This window comes from Acomys russatus, chromosome 14, assembly GCF_903995435.1.
Source record: "Acomys russatus chromosome 14, mAcoRus1.1, whole genome shotgun sequence".
NCBI lineage: Eukaryota > Metazoa > Chordata > Mammalia > Rodentia > Muridae > Acomys > Acomys russatus.
The window spans coordinates 56,550,760-56,577,458 of record NC_067150.1 but is presented as its reverse complement, the minus strand read 5'-3'; the positions used below and the strand labels follow the sequence as shown (position 1 = coordinate 56,577,458).

Here is a 26,699-nt window from a genome sequence, read left to right as displayed (position 1 = left end):
AAAGGAGGGGGGGGCGGGGAGAGAATCTGGCCACCTTTGGCACTGTCAATACAGAGTACTGCACCACCGTAGCATGGACACACCACAATAGCTTTTATCCAGGTACCAAAACTTAAGTTCCAAGATAAATCGTTAATTGTATGTTACTGTGTTTGTCTCCTAGTCCATTATGGTTTTAATATATTTAGAAACTGCCAAGTTTTTACTCTTAAAATGGAAATAATGATTATAAGGGAAGGATAATAAAAGTATAGTACAAAGGACTCCATGAGACCCAGAACCATCACTATGTAGAGCAGGCACATCTGTGCCTGTTCCTCACAGCTACCGTGACTAAATATCTGCAAAATTCAATGTCTGGCCAAGGAACTTCATACCCCTTATATTATAGAAAGCCCAAGTCTTCAATGGGATTTAGTGTAATATGTATTTTCTAGGGAAAAAGTGGGTGAAGACTCTACACTCTAAAAGTCAAAAAGGAAAAAAAATACTTACAGATAGTCTGATGTAAAGGACTTCAAATAAGATTGAGCTGAAAGAATGTTGTTTTGGAAGAAAAGCATAAAGGAACGTCAATTATGGACTCAGATGCAATTCTCATTTGGGTCTATTTCACCCTATGTTTCAGGGTTTGTTGTATAAAGTAGTAATTTATATGTCAGTGAGAGCAATAACTAATGGTAAAATGTGATTTTTCTTATGTCTTTGTAGAGTTAAAAAGTTAACAGATATAGTACCAACAGAAAAAAAACAAAACAAAACAAATTCATTACTTTAGGAAAAATGCACAGTACTAAAATATTTTATTTAGTCTGGCAAATGGCTGACAGCAAGCTTTGTAAAGAACTGGTTGTCTATGGTCTTCTGAATATTTAGACTACTAATCCCACCTACTCAAATAAGTCAGAGGAGTCACCAAGACAACAGGGCTGTTTTTATGGCCCCAGCTGGGAAACCAATGTCAAGACCAAGACTAGAGATACCATGTTATCAAAATGTGCGTTTTCAAGGTATTTTTCCATATCTGAAAACTACTTGGTCCAGTTTTTAAAACGAAAATTCTAATATTTCCAGGGAATGTGGGTAGGAAAAGTTAGCACTAAAGAATGAGATCCCAGCTGGGTGTGGTGGCACACACCTTTAATCCCAGGAGGCAGGAGGATCTCTGTGAGTTTGAGGCCAGCCTGGTCTACAAAGTGGTCTACATAGAGAAACCCTGTCTCGAAAAAAGAATGGGACCCCACTACTCAACTTTAAAGAATTTATTTTCCCATTTTTAGAGTAACATTATTGTAAAATCCACAGTTATTGCAACACCTGCATTGCTTAAAAGAATTCCTAAGAATTTTGTTAAAGCATCTTTTTAAAAAACAGAACCAAAATAATGTACATTTTTTATCTCTAAACACTGTGTCATTAAAGTCCGTGTACTGTCTTCTGTATAAATCAATGTGATGTTACAATTATATACATGATCCAATTCTTATCTGAAAGGCTTCTGACCATGTATGATATCCAAGATTGATTCAATGCCTTTAATGCCAGACTGCAGAAACTGTCATGACCCTAAACAAAGCAAGGGAAAGCTGTGTATGCAGGCAGGAGTCTGACGGTTTAGCTGTTTGCAGCATCTGCTTGGCGCGGCCATCCGTCCTCCTCAACTCCCGAGTCATAGTCCTCTTCAGAGGACTCTTTCGATGGAGCCCTATAATAAAAAGACATGTTTGTTAGTTTTTCAACAAAATTTGACTCAGAATAGTAAACCAATCTTCATAGCTAAATAGCCCTGCCCCCAAACCAGGAAACGAGCATTTTTTAAAAATATTTTTTCTTTTTATATATTTTATTTATTTATTACATATACACGCCAGAAGAGGGCACCAGATTTCATTACAAATGGTTGTGAGCCACCATATGGTTGCTGGGAATTGAACTCAGGACCTCTGGAAGAACAGCCAGTGCTCTTAACCTCTGAGCCATCTCTCCAGCCTCCAAGAGCATTTTTAATATTAGGATTGCTTAGTGGTGAGAGATGGGAATTAAGTCATAGAATAGACCAGTGATTTCCCTAATAAAGCTATTGCTGAAATGAACTGCAAGTCATGGGCAAACTTTCCAGCCCGCTGTCTGCTTCTGTAAAGGAAGTTTTACTGGGATACTGACATGCTCATTCATTTATGTGCTGTCTATGGCTGCTTCTGTGTTGGGGGCAGTTTTGCGCAGTTGCAGTATAGAAAGAATGGCTCTAAAGCATTTATGTGAGAAAGTTTGCTGATTCCTAGAATAGATAAAAACAATAGCTGTGTCAGTTATCATTCGGTATGACACTGAGGGAAAATCAATTCTGTAAACAAAGTTTTGGTCTTATGAAGGCCATTAAAAAGAGCTGAATGTAAAAGAGAGACAGAGAGGGGGAGGGGGCACTAGCTGAATGTCCTGGTGCACACAAGTAATTCCAACACGTAGGAGTTCAAGGCTATACCCAGATACTTAGTGGCTTCAAGGCCAGCCTATGTCTAAAAGACAAACAAATGAGGTAAGCCATAAAAAAGTAATCCATCAGCCAGGTGCGGTGGCGCATGCCTTTAATCCCAGCAGAGACAGGTGGTTCACTGTGAGTTCGAGGCCAGCCTGATCTACAGACAAAGAGACCCTGTCCTGGGGGTGGGGGGGAGAAGTAATCCATCAATTAGAAAATTAGCATTAAGCCGGAGAGTTGGCTCAGTGGTTTAGGACACTGGCTGTTCTTCCAAGGACCCGGGTTCAATTCTCAGCACCCACATGCCAGCTCACACATGTCTGTAATTCCAATCCAGTGCTTCTGATGCCTTCACACAGATATACATGCAGGCAAAAAGACCAATGCACATAAAATTTTAAAAAAATCACTAGAAAATTAACATCAAAATTTTGTGGTTTTTTTTTTTTTTTTTTTTTTTTTTTTTTTTGAGACAAGGTTTCTCTGTGCAGTCTTGGTTATTCTGGACTGTCTTTGAACTCACAGTGATCCGCCTGTCCCTGCCTCCTGAGTGCTGGGATTAAATGTGTGTGCTACCATGCCCAGCTTTGTATTATGTATTTGGCTTTTTGAGACAGGGTTCCTCTGTGTAGTACTGGCTGTCCTAGAATTCATTCTGTAGATCAGGCCAGCCTCAAATTTAGAGATCCGCCTGCCTCTGCCTCCTTGGCTTTGTTTTGAGATAGTATCTCACAGTCCAGCTTGGCCTCAAACTCATTATGCAGCTGAAGATAGCCATGAACTCCCGAGCCTTCTACTCCCCCTCTCAAATGCTGGCAATGCAGGTATCCCCTCCACAAACAAACAGATGCATGTCTCTCTTGTATACTGCTTGTTGGAGAGAAAGTAGAGGCTGATTTTGAAGATCAATTTTCAAATTTACTTACAAAATTGCTTCACAAGCCATATTAGATTTTCCTTATAAAAATTCATGAGATTATTACTTCCCTTACAAATAAGAAGTTATAAAGATTTTCAATGACAGACCAGTAAACTCAGTTGGTAAGGACCTTAACTTTTATCTTTAGCTCTATTCTGGCTTGAGAATATGTTTTACCGAATGTATCCTGGTTCCTTTTTCCCTTCTACTACTTCTTTGTCAACTTCCACACATACAATGTCAGAATTAGGAACTTCGAACATTGGTTCTAGTAACAGCTTTTCCTAAAAAAGAGAAACAGTAATGAATGTAGGCATAGGTTACTGTGTAATTCAAATATTATTTCTGTACCCCACATCTGGTTGCAGTCCTTATTCTGAGAGTCCCCTGTCTCAAAGTTGTGAAAACACTGCTCCCCAATTGTCCCCTGATATGCCAATAAACCAGCCTACAGCCAATTGCTGAGCAGGGGAGAGAATGGGGCTGGACTTCCTGCCAGCCAGGGGAGGAGTTCAAAGAGGAGGTAGGGGACTCAGCACAGAGATCCTGGAAGAGTCAGGAGAGAGAGCTCAGCAAAGAACGCTACAAAGTGCAAGTATCTCAAGAGAAAAACTGAGAAACATAGTTTTATAAAAAAAACTTTAACAAGTAAATGAGGAGGAAAATAGATTACATACAAAAGACTTCAATTTTAATCAGTATAAAAGTTTTCATAGTCCTTATATTAAAACAGCTAATTACATTCAGGTCAATTTATAAGTAAGTCAATAGCCAACCTAGGCAACAGAGGCATACAAAGCCTATAGTTTCAGACTCAGATACCCCAAAGTGTGCCTGCCCTTTTCTTTGATGAGGCAGTCAACTAATAATCTTTACTTTTATGTCACTAATTGTAATATCACCTCTACCCAGCTCTTAGATTTCAAGCTGTGATTCAAATGAACATTTGCCTCAAGTGCAGTAGTAGGCTTTAAGGAAACTGTAGAAAACCAGTTTTTCCTATTGGTAAGGGCTGATGGGTATTGTGTATTTCCAGGAACGTCAACTGAACGACCTGCTTTTCCAGTCTGCCTGTCTATGTCTGTCCTTTGTAATACTGTAACACCAGCGTATATATAGTTTCTAACTGCTTGTGGTAAATGCGTAGTGACACAACTGAAATTATACTGAAGAGAGGGTGTGAGGTGGGTGAACCCTTAGAGGGAAAGATCATCTATACTTGCTTTGGGATCAGGCAGTGAGACAGTAATTCTTGACAGATCTGGGGAATAGAACACAGAAGTTTAAAAAAAAAAGGAGTGGGTGGTACCAGGAAGTCTGTGTCCTACCTAGGGTCCCTGAAAAAACAAAAACAAAAACAAAACGAAACAAAAATCATAGCATACTGAAGCACAGGGTCTAAAATGGGACTTCAATAGACCTGAGAAGGAGATGTGAGCTTGGTCATGGTAGTGCGTGTCTGTAATTACAGAGCTTGTGAGGCAGACACAGGAGACTCTAGAGTTCAAGGCCATAAATGCTACCAACAGCCTGAGGCCAGCCTGGGCTACATGAGCTCTTGCTCCCCATATGGCCCCTGCCCCAAACTGCACTATAGAATGTTCTCAAATTCTCCTTCCGATGACTCCTCAGATTTTTTTCTTTTCTTTCTTTCTTTTTTCCAAGACACAGTCCTGGCTGTCCTGGAACTATACATTATATAGACCATGCTGGCCTCAAATTCAGAGATCTGCCTAAGTGCTGGGAGAGATGTGCACTAATCACCCCAGCTGATTCAGACTTTATGTATTTCAGTCACAGTGTATGTACATGCCTTTGGTTGTATATACCTTAGAATTTAAGAATTAAAGAGCTTTGGGTTTTTTGTTTAAGATTTATTTATTATGTATATAGTGTTCTGCCTGCATGTAATGCCTGCCTGCCAGAAAAGGGCACCAGATCTCATTATAGATGGTTGTGAGCCACCATGTGGCTGCTGGGAATTGAACTCAGGACTTTTGGAAGAGCAGCCAGTGCTCTTAACCTCTGAGCCATCTCTCCAGCCCAAGAGTTCTTTTTGTTTACAATTTGGGGCTGGTTTTCTTTTCTTTCTATTTTGAGATGGTGTCATTGTGTCTGCAATGGGGATTTCAATGGAAGCCTTGTGTACTTACTTTTCACTCCAATGTCAATCTAGCTATGGCTTTCAAAGCAACTCAGTAGCATTCAGTCCACACTCAGGTGAATAAAAATATATATGAAACCTAAGCTAGTCCTCAGTGATCATCTCCTAACACAGTCCCACAGCTTTTCACCTTCTAACTAGAAAGAGCGTTATCAATCTTCCTAGAGCCACAGAATTTTCTAACTAAAAGGAACCAATGATTATTTCATAGACAAATAAGTTCCAGAAAGTTAAGTAAATCCAGACTCAGAAACAAGGCAAGAGACTGAGGCTAGGCTGGCCTTGAACTCACTATATACAGCTGAGGACGCATGGTTCTCCTACCTTCACCTCCTGAGTATGAGCATTACACATACGAGCCACCACATCTACCTATATGATGCTGGGAATGAACTCAGGGCTTCTCGCTCCAGCAAGCATCTACCTCCTGAGCTGCCCCAATCGTGCGTGCTCACATTCACATTCTGTGTTCAGCCACACTTACCAGCCACAAAATACCTTTATCTGGGAGGTGAAGCAAAATAAAATCTGTGATTACCCCATCCATCCTCCAAAAAAGAAAACTATAGAAATAAAAAGGCTCTAGGGAGGGCCTCCAGGTCATATTTCCAAAAGACAAACAGAAAGCTTAACAGTCTCAAGGCCTAGAGAAGCGGTATGGGGAGGGAGGTAGCTCAGCGAACAAAGCCCTCGCTTGCAAATGTAAGGATCTGAGTTTGGATCCCCAGCACCTACAAAAAAGTTCAGTGGGTGTGGGTGTCTGTCTATAGGTGCAGTGCTCGAGAAGCAGAGAAAACAGATCCCTAAGACAAGCTGGCAAGCTAAACTAACCAAGTTGGCAAGCTCTGGGTTCAGCAAGAGACCTAGTCTCATGATTAAAGCAGACAGACACATGGCCATGCACGCCTCGGAGGCCAGCCTGGACTACAGAGTGAGTTCCAGAACAGCCAGAGCCACACAAAAACCCTGTCTCAACACCTGCCCCCTACCCCAAAAAGAAAACACCCAACATCAACCTCTGGCCTTCACACACATGCACCTGCATGTAAGTGATCAAATATACACGTACTAGCACATATGCTGGCAAATGCAAAACAAAATGCCACAGTTAGATCAGTAACAATCTAGGGAGCTGTTAATTTTATAACTCTAACTCACCATTATGGACCGAAGACCTCGTGCGCCTGTTTTTCGCTCCAGTGCCAATCGAGCTATGGCTTTCAAGGCGTCCTCTGTGACATTCAGCTCACACTACAGGTGACGAATGGTAAACACAAACTTAGTCCTAATACATGACATAGCACTGGATCAGCTAGCTATAGTGACCATTAGTAATCTTCCAGATCCACAGATGTTTGTGAGCAATACAACCAATTACTATTTCACAGATAAACAAGTCCCAGAAAGTTAAGTAAACAGACTCAGGAACAGAGCAAGAGATAAAGGCTAGGCTGCTGTGGCCTCTATCTCTTGACAGACCTTAATCTCTTTCAGACTGGACTATCGCTTAACACTTACAAATGACCTTCATTTTGGCTCCCTAAGATTTTCTTTTTGCTGTAGTGTTAGAGTTGGACCCAGGGCTATGCACTCAGCATTGAGCTGCACCCCAAGCTGTCACAGGACTTTTTAAAGTGTAGCACTCTCACTCTGTACAGAAAATAAAAAGCAAGTCTGAGCCGGGCGTGGTGGTGCATGCCTTTAATCCCAGCACTCGGGAGGCAGAGGCAGGCGGATCGCTGTGAGTTCGAGGCCAGACTGGTCTACAAAGTGAGTCCAGGATGGCCAAGGCTACACAGAGGAAACCCTGTCTCGAAAAACCAAAAAAAAAAAAAAAAAAAAAAAAAAAAAAAGCAAGTCTGTCATTTTTCATGACACTTTAGAATGTCATCCTCAAGAAGTATTAGTTTTAATCAATTAGCCAACAGTAGTATCGTTATTGTACGTCATATGTTTGTGCTTGCAAGGCAATGGAAAGAAAACTTATATTTAGAGATGCTACATTCAGAAAACTCAAAATATCTTTTATCTGATTAGATGTGCTGGCTAGAGTGACCTCGTATTTGGAACTGAGAACTAACAAATTTACTTAGACAAAAGTATATAAAAATATATAGTATATAAACTGCAAAAGCACTTAGAATAGCAAAGCTGAAAGGACAGTGCTGCGCATTTGGCTTGGAGAGGCTTGGCTAGGCTAGCACTTCTATGTCTTTGTACTTTATGCTCCTTACATTCAGAAAAATAGAACAAGCGCTGACTGCAGCGCACTGTGCCTCCCTACATTGACACCCAGTGAACAATAGGCTGGTATTCAAGACAAACACCTTCTCTTTATTATATTGGGCTAACAATAGAATTCTAATATAAAAAAATCATAAATTAAAGGAAAAATCTAACCTTATCCATGCTGAATAAGGCCTGATATTGAGGAATAACAGCATTCCGTGGCTCAGTTAGTATTTGTACAAGCGTTTTCTCATCTAGACTATGCAAGGGAACCACCACAGGCAACCGCCCCACAAACTCAGGTATCATGCCAAATTCAATGAGATCTCTGGCTTCCACGTGACGGAGTAACCGGTCTTTTTCTTCAATGTCTTGATGAGTGTTGGATTCTCCACTTCGATTGGCGAGGTCTGCAGCGGCTGCAGCCCTTCTGCCTTTTCCCAGATTAGATGGTGTTCCAAACCCAAGATACTATGAGAGAAATGAGAGAGATAAGCAATAGATTGGTGTTGCAAAAGTACTTTATATCTCTAAGTCCCATATGAAACAGAGTCACAGAGGTTAAGTACTTTGACCAAAGGCTTCTTTCTTTAAGTAGCAAAGCCAAGATTTGAATTCAGGTCTTAGATTTCCCATTGAGTTTATAGCTAACTGAAATGCCTCAATTCCCAATAGGTTAACTTATGTGGCAAATTTTCTTTTGACAAGTCCTTGATTCATTTTTGTTGCTGTTATTTTTTGTTTTTGTTTGTTTTGTTTTGGAGACATGGCTTCTCTGTGTAGCCTTGGCTGTCCTGGAGTCACTTTGTAGACCAGGCTGGCCTCGAACTCACAGCGATCCTCCTGCCTCTGCCTCCTGAGTGCTGGGATTAAAGATGTGCACCACCACGCCCGGCCAGATGTCCTTGATTCTTTAACATTACTTTTAATTTTACATATTTCAACTGTGATATCCTTTTTGGTAGTCTGAAGAAGCACATGTAATTAGTAATTTTAGAATATACTTCCCTGGGGGAAAAAAAAAAGAATATACTTCCCTGCCTTTGATTACAAAAACAGAAAATCATGCTTAGATGTTACTATGTTTCTCACACATGAAGGAAAAAGCATCCCTGTTAACTTATGCAGAATTTCAACAGCAAGAAATAAATGAGCTAAAATAAGAACCTAACTGTAGTCAGTGCTGAATGAGGCTTGATTCCATGACTCAATACCTATGACCAGAGTGTAGGCTATGAAACTACTACTAAATTACTACTTAAAAATTAGTACATTAAGTCAAGAGTTCAAGGGCAACTTAAAGCAAACTGTCAGAAAGCTCATCTATAAAACACTGAGGAATGTATGTAAAATGAGGATGGCTGCTAGATAAAACACAGAAGCATAAGGAATACAGGGGTTCTAAGTTTCCTGCTTCCATGTTATCATTACATTTTATTGTAACCGAATGACTACTTGGTGCAGGATATGCACCCTGAAATCCAAGGCCCAGTTAAAAGCATTGCTTATAAGAATGTTTTACAAGAAGGGGGCTGGAGAGATGGCTCAGAGGTTAAGAGCACTGGCTGCTCTTCCAGAGGTCCTGGGTTCAATTCCCAACAACCACATGGTGGCTCACAGCCATCTGTAATGGGATCTGATGATGTCCTTTTCTGGTCTGCAGACAAACCATGCAAATAGAATACCCATACACATAAATTACACAAATACTTTTTTTTTAGTTAAAAAGAATATTTTATAAGAAACACCAATAAAACTCAGTAAAGTCTACTCCTCCCCCTACTCCAAGCTCTTCCTTCTCTTTGGAAAAGCCAGAATGATTTATGAGAAACTTTACGGGCAACGAGACAAGCTGTTTGCTGGGCCTGAGCTACTCTCGTCCATTTGCTCCTCCTGCAGCAAATATCGAACAATACGAAAAGTCCTTAGACAAAAATATAAAATTAAACTCGTTAAGTTACACTTTGGAAATGTTCATTCACAGGTGCACAGAGACAGGGTCTCACTGTGTCCCTGGCTCATCTGCACTCACTGTAGCAACCAGGCTGGCCTCAAATTCACGCAATCTGCCTGCGTCTGCCTCCTAAGTGCTGTGCCATCATGCGTAGCTAGCTCATAGGTATCAGGAAACCCTATTATTTGTTACTCTAAAATTCAGACAACTAGGGATATACATTGATCGGCTCTTTCTAAGAAATGCAGTGACTGGAAGATAGCAGACATTTCAACAGAAGCTGAGTGAGCATCCTGTGGGCTGGGTTACCTGCTGCAGCATTTCAATGGAACACCTTAGATAACTTACCTTTTCATTTTTCCTCCTGCTGATGATTCTGTCTAAGCCATTGAAAGCACCAGATGCCACAAACAAGATATTTGTTGTATCAACTTGAACTGTCTCTCCACGTAGCTTTCGAGAATTCTTTTCTGGAACATTGACTATTGTGCCTTCTAGAAGTTTTAGTAAACCCTGATGATAAATGAATTATAGCCTTACCATATGTAAAGATATAATTATACATCAAACAGTAGTATTCGATGGGGGAAAATAATACAGGGTTATGGTTAATGGTGTAACTAATGAAAACTCCCACTTTTCTATAACCAAAATAAAAATCAACTGCACTTGTCACATTGGTACTTCATAAAGTAATTGTAATTCAATAAACAGTCACCTAAGGAAGTTGCTTTTGATGACAAGGCCTTCCTCTCCCCACCCCCTCTCCGGTTATTGCTATGTAGTCAAGCAGTGATCCTCTTGCCTCAGCCTCTTGAGTGCTGGGTTACAGGCAAGAGCAACTATACCTAGCTTGATGGCAACCTCTCAATACAGACAATGATGACTCTGTAAAATGGCAATAAAACAGTGCAAATATTCAAAACCAAAACAGTCAATTTTTTACATAAATTCTGTAATTCTTTTTGTTTGTTTGTTTCTTGTTTTTTGAGAAAAGTTTTCTCTGAGTAATGGCCCTGGCTGTCCTGGACTCACGCAACAGTTTTAACATAATTCTTTTTTGGTTTTCTGAGACAGGGTCTCTCTGTATAGCCTTGGCTGTCCTGGAACTTGCTCTGTGGACCAGGCTGGCCTCAAACTCAGAAATCTACCTGTCTCTGCCTCCCAAGGGTTGAGATTAAAGGCATGTGCCACCACTGCCCAGCTCTAACATAATTCTATAGTCAACTTTGAGAGTATATTTTGAGATGCTTTCATAAACAATTACTCAGCATATTATATAAGTATGGTCATAATTCTCTGTTTTGTCCAAAAAGAAAAACAGCAGTATGTTGGTTTGTCACCTCTAATTGTCATTAGAGATTATGTTCATTAACATGGCCAATTGACCATTGACCACTCTAATTTTGCACGAAATGAAATGCTATTTTATTCCATCTTCTTTTTGAGACAGAGTGTCATTGAGCCTAGGCGAATTTCAAGCTTACCATGTAGGTAATGGTGACACTGAACTCCTGATCCACCTTATTGTACCATACAGGCCATCTGCTTTCTTTTCTTTCCCTTCTTTTTTTCTTTACTTTCCAATTCTCCTTCACTCTATTTCCTTTGGTGCTAGGGATTGAAACCAGGGCCTCGAGCATGCAACGCAAGCACTTTACTGATGAGCTACATCTCAGCCCTTATATTAATCCTATAACTAACTAGTAGGATTAAGAAACATGGATGGGTTATTTTTGTCTAGTCTTCAGTCTTCTAGAAATGTTTAAGAGGGCTTTACAAGAATAAAAATAAAAGATTAAAACAATTTAAATTTCCTATGAGATGTAATTTATTTTATTTTATGTGCACTGCTGTTTTGCCTGCATATACTTCTGTGTGAGGGAATTGGACCCTGGAGTTAAGAGTTGTGAGCTGCCACATTGAGAATTGAGCCTGGGACCACTGGAACAGCAGTTAGTGGTTTTGTTTTGGGGTTTTTTTTTTTTTTTTTGGTTTTTTTCCTTCTCTATAGATAGTCCTTAACGGCACATTGTTCTTTTCCCAAATCCAATTCTGCTTACCATGGGGAGTCTATGAATGCTGGGACTGTGCGCAGTTAGTGCTTTTAAACGCAGAGCTATCTCTTCAGCCCCAAGAAATGTAATTTCTTATTTAAAATCATCAATACCCTCTTTTAAAAATAGTTTTTTAAAAGGTATGTGAAGCTAGGTGTGGGGCACATGCCTGTCACCCCAGCATTCAGGGGGTGAAGCAGGGGTGCTGCTGCATGTTCAAGGGCAACCACATAAAATAAATAAATAAATAAATAAAGTGATACATGAAGTTTAGGGTGGGAGAAATAAAATATAATCTAATTGAATGTGAAACCAAACGTACACTACTTGGGAAGTTGATGCATTCCCTTCCTTTAGTGGGCTTGAACAAAATATTCAACTGCTTACTTGCTGAACGCCTTCTCCACCTACATCCCGTAACTGATGAATGCCTGGCACACTGCCAATCTTATCTACTTCGTCCAGAAAGACAATTCCTATAATTTAAGGAGGATTCTATTTATAATATGAAAAGGAAAGGCACAAGATAGTCTCAGCTTTAAAAGACAGGATAGCTAAAAGGCAAAGTTATTCAGTTTTTTTACACTTAACATGTAAAGGCTTGATTATCTAAGAATATACTATCGCTCATGTTTTCATGTAACTATTATGGAATGGATTCTACAGCATATAATTGAGAATGATAACCAAGTGCACTGTAACAACAATTACCTGTACTTAAATGTACTCCACTGTTTTTCTTACGGGCAGGTGAGATACAGCATGTAGGCATGAGACATTTGCCAGAACTAATAAAACCTCCGTTTACTCTTCCCTGTCTCTACCCTCCCCAGCACCCCATGTTCATTTACACGTACATGTGTGCACGTGTGTGGACATGCACGTATCATGGCACACGTAGCAGTCAGGAGGCAACTTGTAAGAGTTGGTTCTCTCCTTCCATTAGGTGGGCTCTGAGGATTGAACTTAGGTCATCAGGCTTGGTGGCAAGTGCTTTTGTCAGCTGACCCATCTCAATAGCCTACCACCTTCAATTCTGTCTTAAAGCCACGGTTCTCAAGCTTCCTAACGCTGCGACCCTCTAATACAGTTCCTCACTTTACAATCCCCCGACCACAGAAATTTTGTTGCTACTTCGTAACTGTAATTTTTCTGTTATGAGTCATAACATAAATATTTGATATGCAGGATATCTCATATATGAACCCAAAGCTGTCATGACCCACAGGTTGAGAACCGCTGCCTTAAAGGATCTGAACATAAGCTGTTAGGTTCTTCACGTAAGTACACAGAGAAAGGAATGCAGGGTCAATGACAATCTTGGAGGAACAGGCTAATTTTTTTTCTATATTCAATTTATTCTAAGTTTTCTTGCTTAGAAATTTTTTTCCCTACCCCCAGCACTGAAAATCTAGAGGAATAAGAATAAGAAAATCACTGGGAATATCAGACCTAAAAGAATAGTAACTGCTTGTTTTCACTCTACCAGCAATCTTTGGAGCCATATGACAAAGCAAACAAGCATGCTAGAAAGTGTGTGACACTGGGTACTTTTTCATAATTAGAAAATGTTAGCCCTTGACCCAAAACTATACAATTATACAATTATAATACTCTATTGCCTTTCCCTTACAGCATACCTTGTTGTGCTCTCTCTACACTGTAGTTGGCATCCTGCAGCAGCTTGGCAACCACAGACTCAATGTCTTCACCTACATACCCAGCCTGAGTCAAAGTCGTGCAGTCACAGATAGCAAAAGGGACATCAAGGCATTTTGCTAAAGTCTGTGCCAGCAGGGTTTTACCTACAAACAAAAATAGTAACTAAAAATATACTACCTTACACTTTTTCTACAAAAATAAGCTTAAGTATATAATGAAATTTAAAACATTGTTACATCTTTTCTCTGCTATATTCAGATCTTATTTTATTATTTTGTTTACAAAGTTAGACATTGCTATAATTACTAAGTTAATTTAAAACTTAAGGGTTAGCCAAAAGGACCACACTAATATTTCAAACTCTGTTTTAGGGTTAAATAGCAAACAATAATAATATAGCCGGAGCAATCTCAGATTTTGTTTTGTTCTTTGAGACAGGTTCTCATGCTGTCAACATGGCCTCAAACTTGTGGCAATCCTCCATATCAGCCTCTCAACTATTAGGATTACACACAGGCACGTGGCAGAATCTACTATTACAAGGGAAAGGTTACAGTATCATTCCCTGTTTTTAAAAATGAGTAGTGAAGTTTCTCAAAATGTCATTTACCTGACCCAGTTGGTCCAAGCAGCAAAATATTACTTTTTTCAAGTTTTATGTCATCATGAGAAGAATCCAATACTTGGCCTCCTCGTTTTTCCTGAGGCGTCTGCTGGTTCACCTGCTGCTGCACAGACGCCCCTAAGGCGTTGCCGTGGGGGCTAATTCCAGCAATCTGAAGCAACTCTGCGGGACAGCAAAGGAATTACTAGAGCGGCACCGGGATGTACTTGGAAAATGCTCTATACAACCCTACATCCAGAAACAAGTACCTACTGGAAACAAATATTTCAGCACCGCTTTACCTAAAAAAGAAAACTTCAAAATGACTAGTGACAAATACTAAATACATGACCATAATACAAGGAGCTTCAAAGAAAGGAGCTAAAGACACACCCTCCTCTGTATTTACATCAATTTGTAAGCATTTTTTCGTTTTATTGTATTTTTGTTTGTTTTTTTGAGACAGGGTTTCTCTGTTGGCTGTCCTAGACTTGCTTTGTACCCGGCTGGCCTCAAACCCACAGAGTCTGCCTCTGGCTCCTGTGCTGGGATTAAAGGCGTGCGCCACCACGCCCGGCTGCGTAAGCATGCTCTTAGAAAAGCTAGAACACCACAACAGTTTGCTTCAGCCTTCCCTTGCCTCTAAACAGCTGCACAATCTTGCACAAGTTACAGAAACTTTCTGATTCTGTTTTCTATTGGACAGCATTATTACCTGTCCTACTAATTTTAAACACATAGTTGGATGTTATGAGGATAAGCATAATTGGTTTCAAGATACTATGCAAAATTAACATCTGTTCATCTTTCTTCTTTCTGTACACATGAAAAGCTCGACTATAGAGAAAAACAATGAGACCAAGAATGGGAGGCGTCCGTATCTTGGCAGATCTCTTGAAAGTTTTTTGGGGGGTTCATTTTGGAGGTGGGGTTGCGACAGGGTTTCTCTGTGTAGCCTTGGCCATCTAAGACTCACTTTGTAGACCAGGCTGGCCTTGAACTCAGTGATCCACCTGCCTCTGCCTCCTGAGTGCTGGGATTAAAGGCGTGCGCCACCACGCATCTACCTTTAAATAACCAAATTGTCCTCAGTTCTCACTTGATATCTGTGACTATGAAATACTTGCATATAGTTTGGATTTTATACTATTTATATTTTATGTGTATGAATGATTTGCCTTCCTGTATGTGTACCACATTCATAATACCTGTGTGTTTGGAGGTCCAAAACGGCACTGAATTATCTGGAACTAAGGATAGGGATGGTTGTGAGCCACCATGTGAGTGCTGGGGACTTCACACATCCTCTGCTATAGCATCAAGCATTCTAAACCACTGAGCCATTTCTTCAGCCCCATAGGTTTACTTTTAAGCAGCTTCTAAGAAGCGAGTTAAGAATATCATAGTGCTATCTAGTAACCATTTAAATCAAGCCAATAGAATAACAGTTCAGCAGTCATAACAAGTATTATTGTCCTGGTCTATCAATCATCACCGTAAAAAAATCATCATGCTTAAGGCAAAAGCTTATTACTTATTTTTGTTTTCCAAGACAGGGTCTCTCTGTGGCCTTGGCTGTCCCGGACTTGTTTTGTAAACAGAGAAACCTTGTCTCAAAAAACAAAAAAAAAATTTTTTTTTAATTTTATGTGCATTGGTATAAGGGTGTCTGATCTTGGAGTTACAGACAGTTGTGAGTTGCCATGTGGGTACTAGGAATTGAACCTGGGTCCTTTGGAAGAGCAGGCAGTGCTATTAACCACCCAGCCATCTCTCCAGCCCCTTGACATTTTTTAGTAATTTATACACTAGATAGTTGATTCCATCATTAGATTTGAGAAAGTCTCGCTACATACTCAAGCCAGCCTGAGACCTGCAGTGTAGCTCGGAGCTGCCTTGAATTCACATGCTTTCGTCTCCTGGGTGCTGAGATTATAGGTATGTACCACACACCTGGTTTAGCTCTTACATTTTTTTGTTTGTTTGTTTGTTTTGGTTTTGGTTTTGGAGACAGAGGGGCTGGAGAGGTGGCTCAAGAGTTAGGAGGTAAGAGATCTCTTGGACAGGACTTGGTTCCCAGCACCCACAATGGGCAGTTTACAACCTACCTCGAACTCCAGTTCCAAAAGATCCAATACCTCTGACTTCCATGGACACGTGTTCTCATTTGTACTTTCCCACATACAGAAACATAAAGTGTATACAAGCAAAAATAAAATAAACCTTCTGTTGTTATTTTGAGATAGGGTTTCTCTGTACAGCCCTGTCTGTCCTGGAACTTGCTCTGTAGACCAGGCTGGCCTCAAAGATCCACCTGCATCTGCCTACTGAGTGCTGGGATTAAAGGCGTGCACACCAAACAGCAAAATCTTTTAAAAAATATTTAAAACACACAGATTATGAAAAAATTTCCAGTTATATCACATCTAACAGGCATGTTTAAATAATGCAGAAGAAAGACTGACGCCACCTCTCTTGGTAGCATGCACTATCACTGCACTGAGAGGCTTTGCTGAGGCAAATCTCAGAAACAACAGCGAGCACAGACAGGACCTGAGGGAGGAGACTTACTTGTGAATCTGTACTCATCCTCCCGTCTTCTTATTTCTAACTCTAAGAAAGGAGATAAAAAGGGCAACATGAAATATTATTTATTTGCTTAGTTTGGGGCAGCCTTCTTCCAAATTTATTTAATGGATATACTTGTTATTTTCTGCTTTTTTGTTTGTTTGTTTGTTTTGAGATGGGGTTTCCTTGTGTAGCCTTGGCTGTCCTGAACTAACTTGTAGACCAGGCTGGCCTCGAACTCACAGAGATCCACCTGCCTCTGCCTCCCAACACTGCCTGGCTTTTTTTGTTTGGTTAGTTTTTTTTACATAACAACTTCTATGCAACATCCTTTCTATGTTAAACAAAACCAAACCAAGCTTAATGATGGTTGCTCAGGTACTAATAGCCACATAAATAGAATTTTTAAATTATCTGTTTTAAGAATAATAATTTAAGTATCATAAGAGTTGAAATTCTCCATACTACTAATGTTGAATTTTTGTTCACCCAGCAGCTCCTACAATTTAGGTGTCAATTTAATGACCGAACAGAACCAGAACACAGTTGTATAACTAGACTGCACTTTTAAGACCTCATAAAAATGAAGGTCCTATGTCCACTGTAAAGTATTGACTTCCATTTTCTAAAATAAATTCAACTAATATTACCATATAACTATTTTGCAATAAGCTCAACGGGGTCTTCATTAAATCAGTTATATATTTGGCAGCTACTAAAAAGCATTTAGCAGAAATGTCTCCAAATATATGAACCTAAAATGTTGGCTTATAGACCTAGACCAGAAATCAGGGCTCCCTGGACAACAAAATAAAAGCCTAAATATTTTAGATTTTAATTGAATTATAATTTATATTAAAAAAAAAAAAAAGTCATTCTACAGGGCTGGAGAGATGGCTCAGAGGTTAAGAGCACTGGCTATTCTTCTAAAGGTCCTGAGTTCAATTCCCAGCAACCACATGGTGGCTCACAACCATCTATAATGAGATCTGGTGCCCTCTTATGGCGTGCTGGCTCACGTGCAGGCTGAATACTATATATATAATAAATAAATAAATTTTTAAAGCTTTCCTTTAAAAAAAATATCATTCTACTACTATACTTTATTGTCCACAGTAAATTGAGATTACATAGTACAAGCTATGCTAGAATCTCAGATTAATAGGGATTACATTGAAAATCACTTACAAATTTGCCCTTAACTTCATATTCTATAGCTGGAAATCCTCAAAAAAACAGTGCTAGAAATACTGTGTTAAGTTATCATCTCCACGAATCTCTGACTTAGGCAAATGAAATTCTGTATCCTGAACCCAAAAAAGAAAAACTAGAGCTGTCAAGAGCACTGTAGCAATCTATCCATGGGAATGTCAGCCCTGCAGCCTTCAAGGTTTTGTTGGCTTTTGTGGTGATGGTGATAAGGCCGTGTGGGTGCCAAGCAGGTGTGCTCCACAACTGAGCTGCTCACATTCCCTAAAGAGACTCTCAAGAACACATTTTACTTTGTGACTCCAAGTTTTAAGAAACAATACTTACCTTAACTAAAAGCTAAGATAGATTGGCATTTTTTAATTGTCATCTACTTAAAAAGAAAAGACAATAGTACTGGTAACACATCAAAATGATTCATAATCTACTATGAGATAAGTTACAACGCTGCAGCACGACGTGATGATTTTCAGATTAAGGAGTTACAAATAAGATTAAGCATAGCACTCTACATTGTGGCCAATTAGCAGAACACTGACCTCTAGGTGTTAACGATGTCTGCTTCTCAACCTCTGCTTGCTGTCTCAGATTAGCTGGAATATTATTATATATTCTCTTATAATGATTATACACAGCAACTGAAAGTACTTTCTTAGCAAACGACTGGCCAACAACATACTTGTCGAGGTAGTTATAAATCTGAAAAATGATTAGGTATAGTCAATTTACTATGAGCCATCATAAGAACAAACACATTACAAACTTTCTTAGTGGTTCAAATTTGAAAAAAAGATTCCCATTAAAAGTGAAGTGTCTGGGGCTGGAGAGGTGGCTTCGTGGTTGAGAGTGCTTGCTGCTCTTGCACAGGACTGCACTTTAGTTCCCAGCACCCATATCAGGCAGCAGAGCACTGTTTGTAACACCACCTGCAGGGACTGCGACAGCCTCTTCCGGCCTTACCCGGCAACACACACACACACACACACACACACACACAAAAGAATCATCATCACCTACACATAAGGAAAAAAAGGAATCTTTTAAAAAGTTATTTAGTTATCTTTCTCCCCCCCCCGCCCAAGGCAAGGGTCTCTCTGTGTAGCCTTGGCTGTTCTAGACTTGCTTTGTAGACCAGGCTGGCCTTGAACTCAGTGATCCACCTGCCTCAGCCTCCTGAGTGCTGGGATTAAAGGCGTGCGACCCCACGCTGGGCACCAGTTATCTTTGTTCTCTCCTTTTTAGGGGGGGGAGGCAATGATAGGGGTCACATCCAGCCACCGAGCCATGCCCTCAACCCTTTTTTGTAAATAAAAATTAAAACTGGGCTGGAGAGGTGGCTCAGAGGTTAAGAGCACTGGCTGCTCTTCTAAAGGTCCTGAGTTCAATTCCCAGCAACCACATGGTGGCTCATGACCATCTGTAATGAGATCTGGTGCCCTCTTCTGGCCTGTAGGTGTTACATGCAGGCATAACACTGTATATATAATATATAAATAAATCTTTTTTAAAAATTAATTAAAATTAAAATTAAAGCTCTATTTCACATTTCACATTATCAGCTGTTTGGAACCAGGCATCAATTTCCTCAGTTTTTAAAGAAGGAACTGTTAAACTGGACAGGGTACTGCTTGTCTGTAATTCTATTATGTGAAAGGTACAGACAGGAGATCTCAAGTTCAAGGCCAACTTGAATGACATAGTAACACCTTGTCTCTATAATAACACACACACACACATATACACACCAAGCTATTAATATTGGTCAATACCTAAAAAGTTAAATCATTTATCAATTTTCTAGAATTTTGGCTCAGATGTCCAAAATCTATACAAATTAGCAAAGATATAAAATCTACAATTACATTATTTTTTCATAATCATTTCTTTAGCCTTATATTATAGTTTTTCAAATCTTACTTGCTTCTTAAAAATCTCTGCATTACTAAATTTGCCATAATGCTCATGGAGACAGACATACACAAATACAGGTGGAGGTGCTGGGCCTTAGACATGGAAGAATACAAGGAGGCAGAAAGAGAAAAGCAGTGTAAGTGACACATATAGGACAGCCCTAAAAGGTGTCTTCTGATCTAGTTACCATGAGTACACGCATGTGCACATTCCCTCACACCCACACCCTAAATTAAAAATAAAAAAGGCACACTAGCATGTGCCTATAACACTAGCACTTTAAAGACGCCGGCTGGAGGATCAGAAGTCCATCTTCAACTGACTGGGGCATTCAGGGTTCACCTGGCCAACATGGGACCTGGGTCTCAATAAACAACAAAAAAGATAAAAGGGCTTTATAAACTTATCTAGACACTGTTAGGACTTAACATAATGAGGACGGTCAAAGAAACAGAATATCTTCAGGAGAAAAGGCTTCTACCTTTTTGGGGGGTGGAGGCGGTTTCTGCTGGAATGCCAACTTCACAGCCTCGGCTGCTGACTCTGGTTCTTTGATTATGCTTTTCTTTGAGTCTGCTTCTGACAGCACAACAAAAAAGTGATGACATTTTTCACACTTGACAAAACGGGTGGAAGCTGAAAGAGAGGTAGGTCAAGAGAGGAAAACTTTACAAATAATTTCAATAACATTCACCTTAAAATTTCACTGTAGGACTGGGCACAGTGGCACACACATTTAATCCCAGCACTAAGGAAGTGGAGACAAGCAGATCTCTGTGAGTTTAAAGCCAACACGGTCTATAAGGCCAGTCTAGGACCAAGGGCTAATATATAGAGAAACCCTGTCTTGAGAAACCAAAAAAAAAAAACAAGCCAAAACTCTTCACTGTAGGGCTGAGGATGTGGCTCAGCGGTCCAGGCCTCTGCTAGTTGACTTTTAGTCAACTGGACCTGGCAGCACATGGCTGCAATCTCGGCCTGTGAGGCTGAAGCAAGACCAAAAAGTTCAGGTCATATTGAGCACACAGTCACAGGCTAGCCTAAACCAGAAAGTAAGACCTTGTACAAAAAACCAAAACAAGTTTAAAAAAACAAAACAAAACAATAACGCACCACCAAAACTGGGCCAGCAAGATCGCCAACAGGTGTGAGTGTGTGCTTCTAAGCCTGAGTTCAATCCCTGGAGCCCACGTGGGTTATGCTCCCATTCCCAAGTTATCCTCTGATCTTGACACATGCACACATATAAAATTAATAAATATCTCCCTCAGACAGAGTTTCTCTGTGTAGCCCTGGATGTCCTGGACCCTGCTCTGTAGACCAGGCTGACCTGGAACTCAGAGAGCTGCCTGCTTCTGCCTCCCAGTCGTCACATATGGAGACACCCTGGGGGCCCAGAAGAGGGTGTGAGGCCCTCTGAAGCTAGTTACAGGTAGCTGTAAGGCACCCAACATAGTCGCTGGAATCTGAACTTGGATCCTCTGGAAGAATAGCAAACTTTCTTAACCACTGAGCTGTCTCTCCAGTCCTATATTTCCATTTTTAAACACAGGCCAATGAGAATACATGCTGGGGGGATGGAGGTCAACCTAAACTAAGGTGTATGAAAACCCTTACAGAACCCACTACCCTGTAAGTTAACCTAAGTGTGATTTAGGGCCTAGAGAGGTGGCTCGGTGGTTAAAAATGCTTACTGCTCTTGGAAATTACCTAGGTTCCAATCCCAAAACCTACATGGCAGCTCACAGCAGTCCATAACCCCATTTCCAGGGGATCTAATGCTCTCTTCAGGTTTCCTGAGCTCCTGCCTGCACACAAGTGTTACACATAAGTCCACACAGACACATATACATATAAAATTGTTTTTTTTCTTAGCGTTAAGTATAATTTAATTTTAAAGTTTTAACACTGACAATGACAGTGAAAATTTCAATGTCAGGTTGTGGGGGGGGGGGGATACTTCCCCTATAAGTTGGTCAGGGAGAGCCCAGAAATACCCAAAATAACACAAGTCAATGCCATTGTTCTTGGGTAAAACTATAATGCTAAAAACACAACACACTTGATTGCAGGACATAAGAGAAATCAAGCCAGAACTGACCTGAAAGCTTCTTCCCTCCTGGCTACTGTCATCACACCAGGTGCTATGCAGGCTACTGAGGTTTTTATCATCCGGTGCCAAACTCTGCACGCTACAATACTGACCTGCTGCCAGGTAACATGTCCCACTGGTGCAACAGTGGCTCAAGGCTTATGGTAATAACCAACCTTGATTTGAAGCCTATTCCATAGGAAGGAATTGTGTCTGGTACTCACACCTGGCCAAAAGCCCGTGACTGCTGAGGTCAAAGGCCCTGGTGGCTGAGGGTGGGGGGTGGGATCGCTACTTTTGTCTTGCTAAATGGACATGTTGTCAAACTGTTTATATTTACATATAGATTATTGTTGTCTTCAACCTTCACCAGGAAAGCTCTTCTTTGCCGTTAATACAAAGACTGATACACTGGTCAAAGTGCTAAGAATAAGTGATTATTGGGTGTTCAGAACCAAATGAGACACACCTATATCAAGCCCCTAGAAGATGGGGAAGAGTGTTGAAAACACTATCCTTTGAACATGACATGACTATCACTGCACTTATGAATGCACTACAACTTGAGTTAACTCTACAAGATCAAGAGGAAGTCAGCATTTAAAAGGTTGCACTAACTGGATTCAGTAGGTTTAGAAAAGAAAATGGGGGTGGGGGAGCTGGAGAGATGGCTCAGTAGTTGGGAGCACTGACTGTTCTTCTGGAGGACCCGGGTTCAATTCCCAGCACCCGCATGGCAGCTCATAACTGTCTGTAACTCCAAAACCTGACATCCACTTACATACAATGCACATAAAAAAAAAAGAAATTATTAAAAAAAAAAAGAAAAGAAAAGAAGAATGGCCGGACCCATGCCTTTTAAAAGGTGAATTGAGAGGCTGGAGAGACGGCTCAGTGGTTAAGAGCACTCGCTGCTCAGAGGTTCTGAGTTCAATTCCCAAGAAACACATCTCACAACCATCTGTAATAACATCTCATGCCTTCTTCTGGTGTACTTATATACATAATAAAAAATACTTTTTAAAGGTGAAATGAGAGATGTGAAGCTGGAAAGAATGTTGGGGATACCAAGTCAAGTGAAAGGGGTGAACTGTGGTAGATATGATAAAGATACATTGTTTACATGTACAAATAATCAAACACATTCTCAGACAATCAACCCACATCAGAAAAGCTTCCTGCAGTAGACAGGAACTAACAGAGACCCACAGCTGAATCACACACAGAGGAAGACTCTGGAGCGCCCATCCTAAATGGAAGCAAAGCAAATCTTTAAAAAAAAAAACAAGAAGCCAGGTGGTGGTGGCACATGCCTTTAATCCTAGCACTCAGGAGGCAGAGGCAGGTAGATTGCTGTAAGTTCGAGGCCAGTCTGGTCTACAGTGCAAGTCCAGGACAGCCAAGACTACATAGAGAAACTATGTCTCGAAAAACCAAAAAAAAATTTATTCTCAACAAACGAATCTTTTAAAAACAACAATAAAAATCTTTAAAAAGATATTCTATTAGGCTGGGTGTGGTGGTACACGCCTTCAATCCCAGCACTTGGACAGCAGAGGCAGACGGACCTCTGTGAGTTCAAGGCCAGCCTGGTCTACAAAGACAGCCAAGATAACATAGAGAAACCCTGTCTCGAAAAACAAAACAAAACAAAAAGATATTCTGGATATTCTAGCAGCAAACTTTTAGACTATGAGAAGACTAATGTATTATACATGCTTTGTATTTACTGATCACCTACAAATGTTAAAAGATAAAAATCAAGCCATCTAATCTACAAATTAACGCGAGCTCAAATATATAATCGCCATTTCCCACTAGAGAGAAAACAGTGAGTAACTTTATTTGAGGTACAAGTTCACAGCTGTTACTGATGATAAACAGGGCAAGGATTAAAGGGCAGAAAAGCCTCTCATCCAGTTCAGGCAGTGTGACAGGAAAATCTGGCTTGAAAACAGAAGACCAAAATATTTCTCTAAGGAAATTAGGTCAAAGGGAAAGAGATTAAACACCAACATATCTCATCTGTGCTTTATATCGAAGGGCTGCTTAAATCTTACTAGAAAACAAAGGGAGAGAGAAAAGAAAAAAAAATCTAACTTGAATACTTGAGATGTAATACAAGTTTATAGTGAAGCATGTTTAGTATAAACTCAAGTTCAACAACTCAATTTTACTTATTAATACACTATGGAGGTGACACGAATTATATGGCACAGTATTTAACTCTTAAAAATGCCCTGGCCATGTACAGTGGCACGTGTCTGTAATCCCAGCACTCTGGGACGCAGAGATAGGGGGATCGCTGAGTTCAAAGGCAGCCTGGTCTAGAAAGTGAGTCCAGAATAGCCAAGATTACAAAGAGAAACCCTGTCTCAAAAAACCAAACCAAGCCGGGCGTGGTGGTGCACACCTTTAATCCCAGCACTTGGGAGGCAGAGGCAGGCGGATCGCTGTGAGTTCGAAGCCAGCCTGGTCTACAAAGTGAGTCCAGGATGGCCAAGGCTACACAGAGAAACCCTGTCTCGAAAAACCAAAAAAAAAAAAAACAAGCCAAACAAACAAGTAAACAAAACAAAAGAAACCCTAATGTGGGTTACACATTCCCATGGGCTGAAGGCTTGGGCAGAGCAAAGGGGGTAGTGGGCCAATGAGATGACCCACAGGGTAAAACTGCATGCTGCCAAGATTTTTGTTTGGTTGGTTTGTTTTGGGTTTTTTGAGACAGGGTTTCTCCATGTAGCCCCGGCTGTCCTGGAACTCTCTTTGTAGATCAGGCTGGCCTTAAACTCAGAGAGATCTGCCTGCCTCTGCCTCCCAAATCCTAGGATTAAAGGCAAAGGCCAGTGCACCTAGCATGCTGTCAAGATTTATGACCTGAGTTTGATCCCTGGGACCCACATAGAGGGGGAAGGAGAGAACCAACTCCTCGCAATTGTCTTCCAACTTCTATGTGTAAGCTTACACACACACACACACACACACACACACACACCAAACAAACGTAATGAAAAGTTTTAAGGGAGGAAGTCAACAGGCTGCTGGCGTTCCCTTCTACTGTCCCTGGTGGGTCATCACTCAGCTGCATTGCCACAATGCTCTTGTCCAAGTACACAGGGCGACTAGATGCTCTGAAACCGTGGGCCAAAATAAATGCTTCCTCTGTTTAAGTTCTTCTGTCTGTGCTTTGTCACAGAAACAGAAGAAGTACTTGACACAAATGCAGGGCACAGTAGCTGCAACAGAGGCTACATGGTCAATAAGCCCTGAAATGTTTACCGTTTGGCCTTTTCCAGCAATGTTTGCTGACTGGTCTAAACTATGTTTAAGAGAACTATGACACAAGCAATCTGGACATGGGTCTAGTGCCTACAGCACATACAAAGCTCTTCAACAACAGACGCCTCATTTAAAAATGAACAGTCTTCAAAACCACAGAACACTCAGAAATTGCCAAAGATAGTAGACATTATATACAGGTCATTGGCAAAACAAGTGAAAACTACATAATGAGTCACGATAGCAGTCTTCTTACAAAGTGAGTGACAGCAATTCCCAGACTCTGGAATTTTATTCTATCATGTCTAGAAAATGTCATCATTCAGTTCCACCACTTTTACTTTATATTGTGATCCAAATTAAATTTTTTTTAGGTTGATTCTTCTTTCTCTTTTCCCAGTTAAACCCATGAAGAATAGCTCTTATATTCAAACTGTCCAACAGAGCTACTTCCTGTTATTATTTTATTAGCAGGGCATGGGGATACATGCCTTTAATCTCAGCACTCAGGAGGCAAAAGGAGGCAGGTCTCTATGTGTTTGAGGCCAGTCTACATAATGAGTTCCAGGACAATTAGAGCTATGTAGAGACCCTATCTTATTTAAAAAAAAAAAAAAAAAAAAAAAAAAAAGCTACCCAAAACTATGAAAGTGGTAAATATGAAAATGTAACTAACGTATTGACATTAGAGTTAAAATGTAAGAGGAGAGCCGGGCGTGGTGGCGCATGCATTTAATCCCAGCACTCGGGAGGCAGAGGCAGGCGGATCACTGTGAGTTTGAGGCCAGCCTGGTCTACAAAGTGAGTCCAGGATGGCCAAGGCTACACAGAGAAACCCTGTCTCGAAAAACCAAAAAAAAAAAAAGTAAGAGGAGTCGTGACTGTAACCCCTGTACTTAGGAAGATATTGTGGAGTTCAAGGGTAGCTGGCTACATAGAAGACTGTCTCAAAGCATAGGGAAAGAATAGAATAGAGAGGGGAGGAAAAGAAGAAAAGAGGATAAAGGAAGGGGGAGGAAAAGTAGGAAGAAGAAAAAGGAAGAAACCTTGTGACAGTAAATGTGGCACAGTGCAATTTCCCCTTGATTATAATTAGCTCTGAAGCACGCAGGCAATGAGTCGTGTGATGGAGTGCACTTTACTCTTACAGCTTGGGCACTATCGGAAGTAGCCTGAATTAATAACCATCAAACACTTCCTAATATCGAGGTGTTCTATCTTCTGGTACCTCAGTACTCAGAGAAGAAGTTACCTTAATACATGACTGAGTGGTCTTCCCAGCATATGCTCTACTTAAGAAAGTGTTTAAGACAGACATGGTGGGACATGTCTTTAATCCTAGCACTGTTCTGTGAGTTCAAGGCCAGCCTGGTCTACAAAGAGAGTCTAGAACTGCCAGAAAAACTTTGTCTCGAAAAATCAAAAAGGGGGGTGGGGTTTGAACAGTGCAGCAATATAGTATAAATAAGTTTGGTTTTCCTAAAACTCAATGAATACACACATGAAAACTCAAAATCCAAATCTGAAATGAACATATTGGAGCAAATTAAACAAGCAAATATTTTCTCTCTT

The 26,699-nt window shown here is 40.5% G+C and overlaps 1 protein-coding gene across 2 annotated transcripts in view; it reads right to left on the bottom strand.

The window, feature by feature from the left end:
* Window positions 1-1,247: 1,247 nt before the first annotated feature.
* Clpx (caseinolytic mitochondrial matrix peptidase chaperone subunit X) overlaps window positions 1,248-26,699 on the bottom strand; it is a 36,810-nt gene continuing 11,358 nt past the window's right edge. The window contains exons 4-14 of one of the 2 annotated variants that reach the window (XM_051156653.1): window positions 20,238-20,392; window positions 18,385-18,544; window positions 16,640-16,681; window positions 14,075-14,251; window positions 13,443-13,607; window positions 12,190-12,278; window positions 10,094-10,258; window positions 7,963-8,262; window positions 6,721-6,813; window positions 3,576-3,682; window positions 1,248-1,705 (exon numbers count right to left, since the gene is read on the bottom strand). In XM_051156653.1, the coding sequence (XP_051012610.1) occupies window positions 1,615-1,705; window positions 3,576-3,682; window positions 6,721-6,813; window positions 7,963-8,262; window positions 10,094-10,258; window positions 12,190-12,278; window positions 13,443-13,607; window positions 14,075-14,251; window positions 16,640-16,681; window positions 18,385-18,544; window positions 20,238-20,392 (1,544 nt within the window). In that variant the 3' untranslated portion in view covers window positions 1,248-1,614. The remainder of the gene's footprint in view (window positions 1,706-3,575; window positions 3,683-6,720; window positions 6,814-7,962; window positions 8,263-10,093; window positions 10,259-12,189; window positions 12,279-13,442; window positions 13,608-14,074; window positions 14,252-16,639; window positions 16,682-18,384; window positions 18,545-20,237; window positions 20,393-26,699) is intronic. The other variant, XM_051156654.1, reaches the window with a different exon arrangement.